The sequence below is a fragment of the Aulonocara sp. 'chitande type north' Nkhata Bay genome, linkage group LG14 (genome assembly GCF_057382095.1).
Source record: "Aulonocara sp. 'chitande type north' Nkhata Bay isolate Kocher_YH1m ecotype deep benthic linkage group LG14, A_spYH_male_GT1.1, whole genome shotgun sequence".
Lineage (NCBI taxonomy): Eukaryota > Metazoa > Chordata > Actinopteri > Cichliformes > Cichlidae > Aulonocara > Aulonocara sp. 'chitande type north' Nkhata Bay.
Genome location: NC_141357.1, coordinates 7,841,910 through 7,856,729, shown reverse-complemented (window position 1 = coordinate 7,856,729; position 14,820 = coordinate 7,841,910). Strand labels below are relative to the sequence as shown.

General features: G+C 42.8%; 1 protein-coding gene across 2 annotated transcripts in view; it reads right to left on the bottom strand.

The window, feature by feature from the left end:
- The window catches only part of epha4l (eph receptor A4, like), a 60,042-nt gene that overhangs the window by 24,442 nt on the left and 20,780 nt on the right, over nt 1-14,820 (bottom strand). For both annotated transcript variants that reach the window (XM_086260795.1, XM_086260794.1), the window contains exon 4: nt 8,295-8,450. In XM_086260795.1, coding sequence (XP_086116921.1) covers nt 8,295-8,450 — 156 coding nt within the window. The remainder of the gene's footprint in view (nt 1-8,294; nt 8,451-14,820) is intronic.

The window sequence follows — 14,820 nt, the reverse complement described above, 5'->3', positions numbered from 1 at the left end:
TCGTATGTATCATAAGTTTACCAGTCTCACAAATCATCGTCATAAATACACATTCGTTAACCGTTTATTAATATAACCTTTGAGCTCAACGGTAATTAATTAGTAGTGGAAATAATTTCTGGTAGCGTCACAGAAATGTAGCAGTGACAATAATACTGTATGCTGTAATCGTACTGGGCAATTAGTGATACAAAAAACCTGTTTTATCCTGTGAATAAAAGCATATGTTTTTGTCAATGTACCATAATAACAGAAGCGAAACGCAATATTGTGTCAGGACAATTCACTATTTATGCACAATAAATAAAGGAGCATAGCGCGACAATTTCTGTTCAGCGCCAGACTTGCTTGTAACCTATATCACCAATTATGTTATGAAAATGACGTATTAACTACAACAGCAGACTGGCCTTTGTGTAAATGCTTGGAGCAGACTAACCTGTGAGCTGGAGGGTTCTGGGACGTTATATTTGATCTTTGAATGGCTGCAATCCAGGCCATCCGTCGCGTCTTTGTTACTTCGGAAACATGAACAATTTCTCTTCAACGATGTAATCCGATAACAACCGATCTCTTTACCCGTCGGCTTCCCGTGGCTGTCATGCGACCGGCTATTGCAGTTAATAATACAACAGCTTCTTGACATTTTTTGTGTTGCTGTATAACTGATTTTAATTGAAAGCCTGCGTGCGCTAGTACCGCTTGCCACGAGTTCCCAGAATCCTTTGCGGTTCTACCCGTGAATGACGTCACATTTTCAATCTCTATATAATATGCATGTTAAATTTTATATTTGGGGTAAAATATCAAGTCTTTTCAAGTAAACCGGTTCAAGTCCAATTCAAGTCCCAAGTCATTGGTGTAAAAGTCCAAGTCAAGTCACAAGTCTTAGAACATTTTTTCAAGTCAAGTCTAAAGTCATAAAATTAATGACTCGAGTCTGACTCGAGTCCAAGTCATGTGACTCGAGTCCACACCTCTGATATCTCCTATGTGCTTTCACGTCAAAAAGTCGTCATAAGTCTCCAATAACACCAGAAAAAAGTAGCCAGATTTGTTGCTAGTCACTTTTTAGAAAAAAGTTGTTAAGGGGGTCTGAAAACTTGCTAAATATAGCGACAAAGTCGCTAAGTTGGCAATACTGTGTTCAGTATCCATCTACTAATGTTCACGACACACAAAAAAAGAATTCTTGGAACAACTTAATTATGTTATGTAATAATTATGTCAACTGGTAAAACATGATGAATTAACTTGAGTTAATAAGGCAGACTAAGCCTACAGATTTAAGATACACACAATGCACAATAGGTGAACCTTAACTTGCAAGGTTTTACTTCAGTAAAAATAACACGTTAAAGGAACAGGCTGTCATCATATTCACCAAACCGCAAAAAAACATCAAGGTCTGAAATTAACTGCTGATCTGGACAGTTGTCATAATCCTCATGAATACCTGTGGCAATTAATCCTCTCTATGCATAAGTTGTGAATTTGTAATTGACTGGGTTCTCCGTTTATTGGGAGCTGAGGCTTCTTGAGTTACCTTTTAATGTCCTGTCCATTACAGAATGGGAGGATCCAGTTTCACCTCAGTTAATTCAGAATGCTAACAGAAATCCAATAGGCCAACAGACTTTCTTTCAGATTCCTGTCGAATCAGCTGGAAAGTGGTGGGATGCCTGAGCCCACTGCTAACAGTGGGACTTTATGGCAGTCAGTGAATAACTTTAAACAAAGTTTGCTTTGGAGCCTGTTATTTAGTCCCTGCTTTGATATAAAAAGCCACATGCTGTAGTTTTATATGGAAGCAGCTCTGCAGCTATGTGACAAACTTCCTGGCACATCAATCCCAATTTACATGTCAGCTCCGTTGTAATTAGTGTGTTTTTTTGCGTTGTTTTCAAACATAAGCGGCGGTAATTGACTTAACTCTCACTTTCTCTCTCCCCATGTCTCTGTTTTCCCTGTCTCACTGCTCTCCACTCTCTCTCTCCCTCTGACTAATGAAGCGCACGCGAGCTGGCTGAGGGGATCGATGCAGGGTGAAATATGAAAGCTAGTCAGTCCGCAGACGAATCATTTCACAACGGAAATTAATTATCAGTGTTATTTTTGGAGAAGGAGAATGGCAATGAATGATTTCACAGAGACACCAAGAGCAGCAGAGGGAGGACCGCGTGTGGGGCTGTGCACGCATGGTCGCCCGAGGAGGAAGAAGCGCGCTCTGAGTGTCAGCGTATTAATGGAGACGAGTAACTGTGCGCTAGGAAGGCGCTTGGCTGTGCGTGTATGGACACGACTCCAGCGTTATTCTGGCAGATAGCGGTAAATTCGCAAATGCTGAGGGGAGGCAGAGGCTGAGAGGAAGGAGATGGAGAAGACAAACACCGTCTGTTCACCCAGAAAGCAAAAGAAAAAAAACCTGATTAGTATGTAAGGAGCAGGTCTGGAGGGTTGGATACAAGGAGGGAGAGCAAATAATGAGTGTGGCTGGTAAGGAGAGGTATCGGTTTAACTGCCCAGTACATGAGCGTTGAGATGAAAGGATGCAGAATGGACTGCGCTAATAGCACCACCGCTCAGCCTCCCCTTACCAAGTGTAGCCCTCCATGAAAATCTATTAATACATTCCCATTAAAAATCATGATAAAGGACTCATCCACCATCCTTTGCCCCTGCCTTTTCATCTCCTCGCCCACTTTTCCTCATTTGCTCTTTCACCTTATTCCCCACATCTGCTGCCCAGACAATGGGAACAAGTTACAGATGGGATTTCTAATTTAAGGTGCCCACTCAAAGCGTTATCACAATAGCGGCTTTGTCAGTGAGCTAGGTTTAACTCACACCTACTACCTTTACACCAATTCTTGACACACTATCTGAGATACTGGGCTCTTATCTGGACTTCAGGTGTCATAAACGTAACAGGACAAAGGTGGCTGATCATTTGCACAGCAGTGCTACGCTGTTAAATTAATAATTGAAATGTTATGGAAACACAGACGCAGTTCCATTACCTCAAATCTATAAAACTAGACATCCTTATGTTAGCTGAGTTTTCTTTAGCTTTTCATATAGGAGACAGCTAAAAAAAAACAACTCACAAGGAAAAATTTTCCCTTGTGTATGTATTGAACAATTACATATACTGTGCTGATGAAAGGGTGTTAGACAGAACTAATCCATCAAACATGATTCAAACCCCAAAATCAGCTCCCTGGTAAAAATGTACAAACTGAGAAATATAGATCATATTATTATCCAAACTCATTTGTATTTGCTTTGCTTTTTTAAACAAATTTGTGGCATTCATCTTTTTCTATCCAAGCTGGATTTTTCAGATTTTTGAATGAAACAAACAGATCTGACCAATCAGACCACTGCATTTAGGAACAAGCGCACTCACAGCATTGAATATCCAAATATTAAAATAATCCGGTTTACCTCAGAAACACAATTAGACGCTGTTCCGGTTCAATCGACTCTCTGAAATGATTACTCGGTCTCCTCAGATGTGGTCCCAACTCTGCCAGCAAGAGCTCAAACTGTCCCACTGACTTCCCAATATGTGTACAAAAGCAGTCGGGATACAGTTTCAACTCCTGGATCAAACAATAAAATTCTCCCTGCTGCTGCTTGCGAGAATCGTTTTTTTCCTTTTCTTTTGTAGAAACATCAGTACCAGCTCATCATTGCTTGACGTCAATTCAATTTTTTTCGTAGTGCATTTTCGTAGGACAAATGTTTCGAAAAAATTCAGTTCTTGGTGTGTACGTTATAAAACAAGCTTGCATCCAAAAAGTTTGGAATTTCAATTTTTTGAAAAGTAGCAATTTTTTGGTGTGTAAAGGTCTTTAGGGGGCAGGATGTCCATTGACAGGAGAATGTGTATAATCATCCCATAAAGAATTTTTTGTTCTGCTAATACAAACCTAAAAACTGCACTATGTAGCTTTGCTTTTATAAACAAATAAAAATAAAATCTAAATCTTAAATACCATATCAGTATTCTTCCTTGCAAACACACACACACACACACGCAAACTACATTTGCCTGTACCTGTCGCTCTCCCAGAAGGCACCATTGGGAACAAGGGAGCGTGGGAGAGCCGTCGGCTGTGACTGACACCCGGTAATTAATCCTGGGAGAAAGAATGGCAGGGGGAGACGGGAGCTCATGCTCGCACAACCTTCATACAACGTTAGCTCAACATGGCCTCAAAATTCACGCTCCTTATGGGAGGTATCCAGGGGGACACTTGGAAAGTTTCTCCTAAAGAAAGTTGGTGATTTCTTTTCCCTCCCTTTCTGTTCGTTTATGGCCTAGCAATTTGCTCAGAGCATTACTTCTTTATTTCCTGCTGCTCTTTCACTTCCATACTCCCCCCCCCTCCCCACCTTAATCTGTGTTTCTCATTTTTACTCCACTCCCATTCTCCATCTTTCCCCACAGCAAGCTCCCACCCTCTCCACCCCTATCTCTGTCTGTCTGTCTCTTTCTATCAGTAATTGTTAGCCTAGTGCAGCGCAGGACCAAGTTAAAGAGCCAGGCTAAATTGGCCAGAGCTACGACCCTGCTATTACCATCCGGCTGGGATTCATTCAATGCCCCCCTTGAGTCCTCCACAGTCTGCGTTCATTCCTTACTCCGTACCTCCTTCCTCCACAAAACCACCGCTAAGAAAACTGGGGAAAAATCTGAAAAACACATCAAGGGCCAACAGAAACCCCAAAATGGAGAACAACCCCTCCTTATAACCTGAACACAAGCAGAGCAAGCAGCTCCCACGGGTGTCTGTCGCTGGTCCTCATTACTGCTTTGTGTGTGGGTGTATTTATACCCACTCACATGGGTATTTTACCTAGTTTTAATATTGTACACTAAATTGTGTTCGGTGATATCTTCTACCTGATTACTTTATTAAAAAAAAAAAAGAAGTGTATGCGTGTATGGATCTCAGTGCTCCAGCTGCAGAGCAAGATCATTTCTATAGAGGTGGCCAGGCTGAGACTATTAGACACTATTACATAGACTGGGGTGGTACAGAAACTGAGGTCCAAATAACCAATTTTTTGGTCACTTTGATCTCTTTTGTCATTTACTTATGAAGGCATGAGTGCTACATATCTCTATATATTATTATGTAATATAAAGTCCTTAAATAATTATTCTTGTTTACGGCTGTAAAGCCTGAAGCATGAAATAATTGCCAGAAAATTCTGGCAATTAGGGTGGCCATAGTAGTGGCCAGTGCCCCCCCTCTGGCAAAACCTTGGTTGCACCCCTGCTGAGAACATAAAAATCTTTCCTAAAAATGAAAACAAAAGTAACCACAGCTAAAACCTGTATCCCAACTATGAAAAAGACTAGAGCTCAAGGTTGATGGAACAAAAAAAAGAAAGAAAAATGAAACCCCAGAATTCTCAAAAAAAATTGTTATAGTACATAAAATCTCCTAAGATGACTATCTGACTAGTAACCAACGTTTCCATTCACATGCAGCGTGCATTAATGGCTGGCCAAAAGAACATCCCAATGAAAAAGGTGCGGGCACTGAGAGCTAGAATACAGCTGGAGTCGTGCAAATGATGAAACTACAACATCCAGTTTTAATCATAATGTTACTTTGCTAGACTGCAAACTAAGAGAGAGGAAAAGTGTTTTCAATAACCCATACACGCGCACACACGCGCACACACACAAAGACATGCTCCCCAATTACCAGAGATGCTGGCTCGTTCCCAGCCTGACCTTCAGCAAAGCAAACTGGGAAATGAATTTAAGAGGCTTTTTTTCTTCATCTGCTCTGTTCGTGACTCTGAGTGGGTTTTTAGAGAAACAGAGAGAGGGAGAGAGTGAAAACAAAATGTGGATGAGTAGGGATGTAAGAGTGACAGCTGTAATTACAGAGCTCTAACATGTGGATGAGATGTGCAAAAAACAAAAAAAGAAATGTACGGGGAAGGAAAACAGCAGTCGACAGACAGGGTGAGAGTTCAAAGATCAAATGTTGACCGGCTGACGAGGCAGGGCAAAGGTCGCTGAGAGAGTCGGGCTAATGTTCAGTTCCTAACCGCCAAGTTAGGAATGTAGCTGGAATGACAAAGCAGGGTCCTATAAAATCAGTCGAGTAATGAGCTTCGACAGCTGTTACTTGCAGCCGCCGTTGTGAAATGCCGTACTGACTAACGAGACAATGGGGATGACCTCCCTGCTCGTCCATTAAAAGACGGCTAGTAATCCAGTTTATATGAGATGTTGCTGAACAGTGAGGCAGGAGGGTGGATTAGCAGTCTGTTACTTTCATTTATGAATACTTGGGGATTTATCAATATTTGCACTGCAATTGAAAAACAATTCAAATCAGGTGTAAGTGTATTAAAGAATAAACAGCAGGGAATCCTGTTTTTTGTTTTTTTTTCAAAAATATGTTTTGCAGCACAGATTCTTTGTTTTTGAACTATCTTGTTTTTTTCAGTGATTCATAATCAGCAGCACTGCACTTATTTTTCTTCTTCTTGTTTTCAACTTTAATTTCTATTACAGGAAGCTGAACGCCCAGGTGGAGATTGTTTGCTGAAAACATTACATGTCCTTATGCAGCATGAAAAGCATCCAAGCAGAATTCCTGCTAGAATATCAAGCTCTCAAACAGCCTACAGCACAAGATTTAAAACATTTATTTATTTTGCCTCAGGCCTTTATGCATCAAGCTCATTGCCAAAAAAAAAAGAAACAAAATTCCGATTTTTTTTAATGCCAATTTCTCATGTAACGTATATACACACTGTAGGTGTTATTATGTTTTTTGCAAGTAATTTATCCTCACTACGAAAAAAAATTAAGTCGACATGCGAGCCGATTATTTGAAACCTCGGTCATGTTTAATGAGCATCCACCATTATAACAGTACGTGTACTTCAGAAAAAGAGGAAATGCATAATAGGTCCCCTTTAATGGAGTTTTTTGTTAAAGCTCTACATTGTTGTCTGTCCTTCAAATAAAATACCCATTTCACTCCTTTCTATTGCCACTTTATGTGACACATCCAGCCACTGCATAAAAGCTTTTGTACTCGCTGCTCTGAGTAAATACTTTCCTACTTTCATGTTTAATGACAGTTGGAAAATACGTGTAAACTCTGTAGTACTTTGTAGCAAAGTCGAACATTTCCAATTTTACAAATTGCTCACAGTGGTGTATTGCTTTGGATCCTGTATAGATACTATGCTAGAGGGAAATAATTAGGGCTGGGGGGGGTACTTCATCCACTCTGATTCAGTGAGCTGATTTGCTGAGTGATGACTCCTCAGGAACTTGACAGAAAGGCGAGCCAACTATGAGCTAAGCACCTTAACAGATGTTTTCGTTGTTAAAATTACTTCATGACACTAAAATTACTCATTCATAACACAAACGGCTCTCAAACGAATGTATCAATCTTATTATTTTCCCGTAAGATGGGAGTGCAGGGATTCGGGTGTTATGTGGCTTTTCCTGTTCTCTCCGTGTTTGTGTGCATTTCTGCCACTATGAACTCCCAGTTCTGTGACTCAGAGTGGGAGCGAGGTCTAAAAAAAGGCAAGAGGTATCATTAGGCAGCAGGATTGTTGGCAATATTTGTTATCACAGACGTGGTGAGTTAGTGGGGTAGGCTTGGAAGGACCAGATTCACTAGCAGTTCACTCATACAACCGGAAGGAGGAAAGTGAAGACACACACAGATGAATTTACCACTGAACACCTTCCTCTAGCTTGATTCATTGCTGTCTTCTAGCTTTCTTCCCTTTATCCCCCTGGTCCCCATTGCTTTATTTTACATATGTCTTGCCCTTGTTTTCCTTTTTCATCACCTCCCCCAAACAGTTTCATTCCTGTTCACCGTCTGGAAGACTGAATCTGGGATGCAGCGGTTTTTACCCTCATTAGTTCTATGTCACTGTGACCGATGACTAAGTACCACCTGAGATCAAAAGACGCCTATTAAACCAACATGCGCCTTTTTTATGTTTGCACAATTTGCATGATTATCTGTCAGTGTGTGTATACGTGTACGTGTACATGTGTGTGTGGGTGTGAGGGCCTGGCAATGCATGTTTTAGAATCAATGCCCGTGTTTCGGTGGAGGCGGTCTATCTCAGTGTGTGTGTCGGGGTTCCTTTCCAAAACAGTGTTTGGTTACAGCTATCTTTGGCTGTTTAGAAAATCACTGCAAACCACAGCCTGTCACGGCCTACTGGTAACATAACTGCGTGCTGCGTATCGTTATGCTACATGTGGGTGTACTTACGGGTGCAGGGCATGGATGCCGGGTCCGTTTCGGAGCGGAAGTATCCCTTGTCGCAGGCACAGGAGGTGGAGCCTTCTCTGACAGAGTAACTGTGAAGAGGACACTTGGAACAGGCGCCATCGGTGGCCAGAGCACGGTAGTAACCAATCTTACAAGCTGAAAGATAGCAAAAACACAGAGAGGAAGTCGGGTTAGGGTTGCAAATCTGGACAATATGAAATACATGTTTATGACTCAAATGCTTTTGTACTAGAGGGGAAAGTTCTGGAAGAAGCTGGGAGGCTGTAGTTCCCAAGCAGCCCACTAATAAATTAGTGGTGGTTTTAGCTGTATGCTTCTGTCCTTCGACACAGCATTTGCAGCTAAAATTCATTGGAATGTCATTGAAGGGTTTTTGCTCACAAATCAAAGTATGGAACAAAAATTTTGATCTGATTATATAGATTAAGATTAAAAGTCAGCGAAACACCAAAGTTATTACAACAGTCCACAAAATCTTTATCCACTGTATGGACTGCAATGGACCAATTACACTGCAGCAAATGCTATGGCAAGACATCCAATAGTTACTGAGATATTTTAGTCCAAACCAAAGAGGGTGAACACAGCAGAAACACCCACAGTTAATATATGCAGTCGCCTGGGGTTTGTACTCTCTGCAAACTGGAAACAAATGTGGAGAATCTGAAGGCAGTGGTCACGATTTTTAGAACTGGAAGGTTTCTGGTTGTGTAGCTACTTTGTAGTTTTTGATCACACTTGAAAAGGCTTTGGATGAATAATGAAATGCTGACTTTAACTAATTTAATTACGTGCCACTTTTCCATGTAATTTTGTTACATAAGTACAGTGTAAAATTTTAACTAACATCTAATGGAATCTAGTCAAATGAAATGGCCTTGATTTGTCTACACCAAGCACATCTTCCTTAGTGATTAATTATTTGATTTTAGATATTAGTTGGAATTTACTCAAAATTATTGCATCACATTTATTGAGGATGAAGAATCTTTTTTTTTAGTGTGTGTGCCAAAAAGGAATTGAATTTGCTGAAATGCAATCTTAAAAGCATCAGCAACATCTCTCTGTGTAGCTTTTTAAAAATTATGTCAGATTTACATATATATTCATAAACGACGAATGGACTATTAGATATCACTTGGATACATTTAAAGCCCATAGAAATCGCCTCTTGTTCCCAAAGGCTAAATCAGTAGACTCGCCAGCGTGTCCCTCAACACTAGTTTCAGTAATAAGGATTATTACCTACTGACTGAACTTGAAATTTACCTGTATTTTATCCCTGAAGAGAAGAAGAGAGCAGTGTGGGCTTGACCAATTCCCCCCAATTAGCAACAGAGAACAACATGTTGCAGAGAGGCCCCTGTTCCTTTCACCAGTCCCCCCCCCCCCCCTTCCTCTCTCTCTTTGTCTTCGTTTTTCTACTTCAGCGCTTTCTCTCTTTTCACCTTTCTCACCAGCCTGCGTTCCATTACCAGAAACAACAGAACTGGAGGAAAGGGTGCTATTTCCTCTGACCAAAAAAAAGGAGAAGATCAAATAACTACCTCTTGTCTCTCTCACAAATTTAGGCTATGCTCTGTTGGCAAGATGTGGAGCTGCAATGAAACCAGAGCCGATGGCATTTCAGACCATTTAACAAACAAATGCCACCACACTTGGCACACCGGGAGCTCTGTCACTCTCACAAGGCTGTGAGCCCGGGCCTAACACACACACAGACACACACCTCACAGCCTGAAATGGTAACCTAAGTGACACTTTTCCTACTTTTGGCGACATTGCTCGCCTTTCCTTTGAGTGACAGTTTGATTGGAGGGCTCGTCTTTCAAGGAGTTTCTCCTTCCTCTAGGGTTACGTTTCAGCCCCTGAGCGCTGAACCAGAAAGACGAGGACAATAGAACAATTCTCCGAAAGGTGCGGCGCAGACAGTCGCAACACCGATTGGACCGAATAACCTGTCAGTCAGTGAGGCAGCCGTGTGCTTGGCAGTGGGTCAACAAATGGTATGGAGGCCAGAGGGCTGTGGTTTGGGTTTTGTTAGAATGAAATACTTGAGTGTCTGTCTATATTGTTATGGTGTTAAAAAAAAGAACTCCAATGAAGACAGATGGGTAAACTCATACCCAATATAAGTCAGATAATTACACACTCACAGTCTGCAGGGGTAAAGCAATCTCCCCTTTTCTTCAAAAGCTCACGCACAACCCGGATCTCAAAGTACGTTTTGAAAGGCATATAGATTTCAACACCACAGTCATAAATACATCAAGAAAACCTGCATATAGTCGAATAAACAAACTTTTGCATGAGTTACCCACACCAGAAATCAAATCAGAGCCTGTCCACGTTCACCGCACCAAGAGGGAAGCCGGGTCTTCCAACAAAAACACATATTCCGCCACCCGGCTGACACACTTGCACACACAAACAGCAGAGGAAATCCACAAACCCTCTAAAATACTGGGAAATCCCTGTCTTGGAGGCGCAATAAAGTCAGGCTATTTAGCCTGCAGACTCTCCTCCCTAGCTGCTGGATTAGCATAGCGTGGCGTTAACAGAGCCAAAGCTAGCTGCTACCTGCTGAGCCATTCTTTGCCCAGTCCCATTCCCTCAATCAGCTCTAAATCCCTGTCGCTTTGCTCGCTAGCACTAAGCTAAGGGCCTCATTGACTGTAGCCCACAGGGGTGCGTGAAGCCTCCATTTCTTTTTCTTCACAGTAGCAAAAAAAAAAAAGTGAGGAGATTAGTAAGGGGGTACTTTGTCTTATCTCCCTGTCTCTAAAGGAATCTTTCAGCGCCCGGTGTCATCATTAGAAACAGGAGGACACTAGGGTTTGTGGGTTTTGTTCGAGAGGTTGTGACCGCTTCAGTCGACAAAACACAAAGTCAGGGTTTGTACATGTGCGCTGACCAGGAAAGTGTCCGGAGCTGAGAGCGGGGTCAAGCAGCTGTTTGAGAAGGTGCCCCCCACCCAACCCCCGAATCCTAAAAGCTGGTGGGAGAGTTAATTGAGTCCCATGCTTCACAGCCTTTGGGTCTGAGCCTCTTAAAAGTCTAAAGACAGTCTAAGAGCAGCCTACCTCAAACTGTGCACGGTTGATGAGGTTTTTTTTTTTTTTTTTGCCCGTCAATTATTAAGCTGTCCCAAGCTGACCCTCACAGGCTGTCCCAGAATTCTTTGCAGAACTCCAAATCCCCCCGTTTTGCCATAGACAGGCTCTGGCATCTTCATCTGTGGTTTGAAACTCAGGATTTCAGAACTTGTGTTTGAAAATGTGATGTCAACATATCAGGGCTTGTTTATAGCAGCGACTGCCCTGCAAAGGGAATAACTGGAAGAAAAGAGAGGTTGATATCCAAGTAAAGCTGGGGGAATTTGCTTCCTATTAGGAGCCTTCGTGTGTGTGTGTGAGAGGAAAGAGACCACAATAGTGGGTGGTCCAAGAGACCGTGGCTTCAGAGAGGAATCTCCCTTAAGACTTGCTGGATTTATCACTGTCCGGACCAGCCGTGGCAAACCTATACAGACGCAAATAGAGGCGCACAGGAACACATGTGTATTGAGTTTTAATGGGATCTGAGCTGAGACGCCCTCGTCATATCCTCTCATGCAGCCCTCAAAAGTCTAACCCAATTTTTTCCCCCCACACCATCTTTTTTATACGTCTCTTTTTTCGCTCCCGATGCTCTCTAACTCTTTTTTTCCTTAATTTGTTTTACTCTTTCTGTCTCCCGCTCTCAGAGGCTTTCTCTCAGCAAGCCTCCTTTCAGAGACAGAGAGGGGTTTGTCAGGTGCCAAATCCCTGAGCTGAGAGATCAAAGACAGACAAAGAGACTGGTGACTTACTGTTCTATTCTAGAAAGGCAAAAATGGAATCCCTCATAGACCGGGGACATCACATTCTTCCCCTTTTCTACCCCAGCAGCTCTTTCACTCATTCAATCCTCCTCTCTAGCTTTAGTCTTTTTCCCTCTTTGTCACTCCTTCCCCTGCCCCATCCCTGTTGTCTCTGAGCTAAAGCCCGTTTGGAGAAAAGGAGACTGGAGTGAGTTGCAAGAGTTAATGAGTAGTTTTGTCTGTGCAGTCGGGGACTCTGCTGGCTGATTTAGTTTAATGGAGAGGGGGGGAAATGGGACCATCGATGCGTCCATCTGTAAAAAATAGGAGCACAGAAAAAGCTAACGATACAATGATAGCTACCCACAGGCGAGCCAACTACAAAAAAACACAGCTAAGTTTTCCTCCGAGTGGCAGCAACCCACACACCAGGCTTTGAACAGCGATAGATGCCGCCAAATAAATCCACATCTACCCACACACCCACCTACTGCAGCCCACCTTGAGTGACCCGCATGCTAAGCCTGATAGGCAAGCTATTCTGCAGCCTACACAACAAAGTAACCAATACACTAGGGAATGAAAGCATGAGAGCGAACTTGCACTACAATAAGCATCCGAAAACCCCGGGAATGTAACACCCAGCGCACGGCGCACAATAACCAGGCCTGCCCAGGCAGAACAATTGCCTCTCTTGTAATCAAAAAAAGGGAGAATTAAGTTCAAACTGCTGCCTTTCCCCCCGCTTTCAAAGCCGTGCTTTATCTTCTATAGGTGATGAAAACTCGGTCACTCTTTTTTAGTCATAACAGACAGTGAGCGCTCTTCAGAGGAGCGGTCGGAGGCATCCTCACAAAGCCGCTCTTTCAAAAAACCAAGCGATCGGCTTTCAGGCCCTGAGGGCAAGGAGAGTCTCGCCTTCTCCTGCACCTTGAGGAGCCAACGATCTCTATTCAAACTGCCTTTCTGCCTTATCCCCCTGCCTTTGTGTGTTTTCAATCTCTTTTTTTACCCTCTCTGTGGAAGGCAAGTTGCTCAGGTGAGACTCCTGCTAAAAAAGATTACGATTCCAATAATGTTTCTCTTTATCCCCTAGCTATGGAATATACACTCACAAGCTGAACGTATATTCCCCACACGAACATGAATGTATAAAACAAAATAGCCTCCATATCGACACACCTGAGCCAGTGGCATATTATCGGGGCTAACTAGCTGCTGACCGTTAGCGTCTGTCACTGGGACAGCAGGAGAGTGGAGCAGGTTAACTCATTAATTCTGTCACTCTGGTTATTAATTACCTCCAGCCCTGACAGCGACGCAGAGCCACACGGCCAGCGAAACACATCAGCGTGATGGATGAGGGACACACGGCCACCGAAACTGATCACCATGATTGATGACATACACTCGACACACATCTTGACCTTGACCTGGCAGGGGAAAAGGTCCTATATTAGCTGTAGCATCCTTTAAGATGCAAAAGTGAAAAAGTCTGGGAGCGACATCTGGGCCGACATCCTCACTGGTGTTAATGAAGGCTTCAAACAAAAGCCATCGAGGCTAACAACGTTAATAAGACCCAAGCCAACCTTGCTGACAATCACCGATGCTTCGCTACCGGCGGCCGGTGCCAGCAAGCGCGAGGGTTGCCAGCAGTTTGTCTGTCGAAGGCCAGATGATTTATAACTGTATTTTCAGCCACACCAATCCATCACCCGAGAACCACCCAAGACGCTGCCCTAATTAAAATGTCTGTACCTGACATATAGGAGCACCGGCCAATGAACCAGATGAGCAAAGCGTGTTGTAAAAAAGGAGAATTATAACAAAAGAAGGCTCCGAGAACCGAGGTTACGCCCGTAAAACAAACTGTTCCCTCGTGCTGATGCCTTGGCCTTTCATCCAAATTCAACCTCAGATCTGAAATGTTCTAACCTGCAGCGTTTCCACAAGTCAGTACTGAATTTTTGCAGACACTGTAAAAGACCTTTGACAGCACTGTTCACCCAAATATAGACTATACCGCAGACTGGATATGAAATATGGACGCAGCCACAGTGACGCCACCTATTGGTTTTGGACTCCGCAAAACCAGTGAAGCCTTGGTGAGTTTGGTTTTTTTGGAGCCAAAAGCGATGAAATTTGGAGCACATGGAGTGCTCAGTTACCAATTCCTGCTAGCTTTTGTCTGCTAATCAGTGCTAAATAACAGACTAATAAAATACGATTAAGTTTATTAGAACTGAAGCACAAACCACTTGGATGGTCGTGTACCACACTGTACCACACAGGTTAGGCCTAGCAACCAACAGCAGCTCACTGTGTGCATATGTCAGACAGGAAGGGTTTTCGTAGCATTTAACTGAATGAGGTATCCATCAGTTAACCCGATGTATAGTGGATATGAACGAAGAAACTAAACCAGTTGTGAACAGAGGTACTTTTGAAGCCAAGCTCAAGTGGTGACATGTTGTCTTCATTTTTCATCCCAAGGGGTTGCTGCTCAAATAATACAAGAGACTAACGAACAGTTTCCTGCTTCATTATGAAGCCGTTTTTGCTAAGAGCACAGTGTGGTGCCATATTGTAAAAAGAAATTGCAATATTGTTCTGAGGACTTCCTGTAGACCAAGGTCTCGGCGTTCTTATTGACACGTAGGC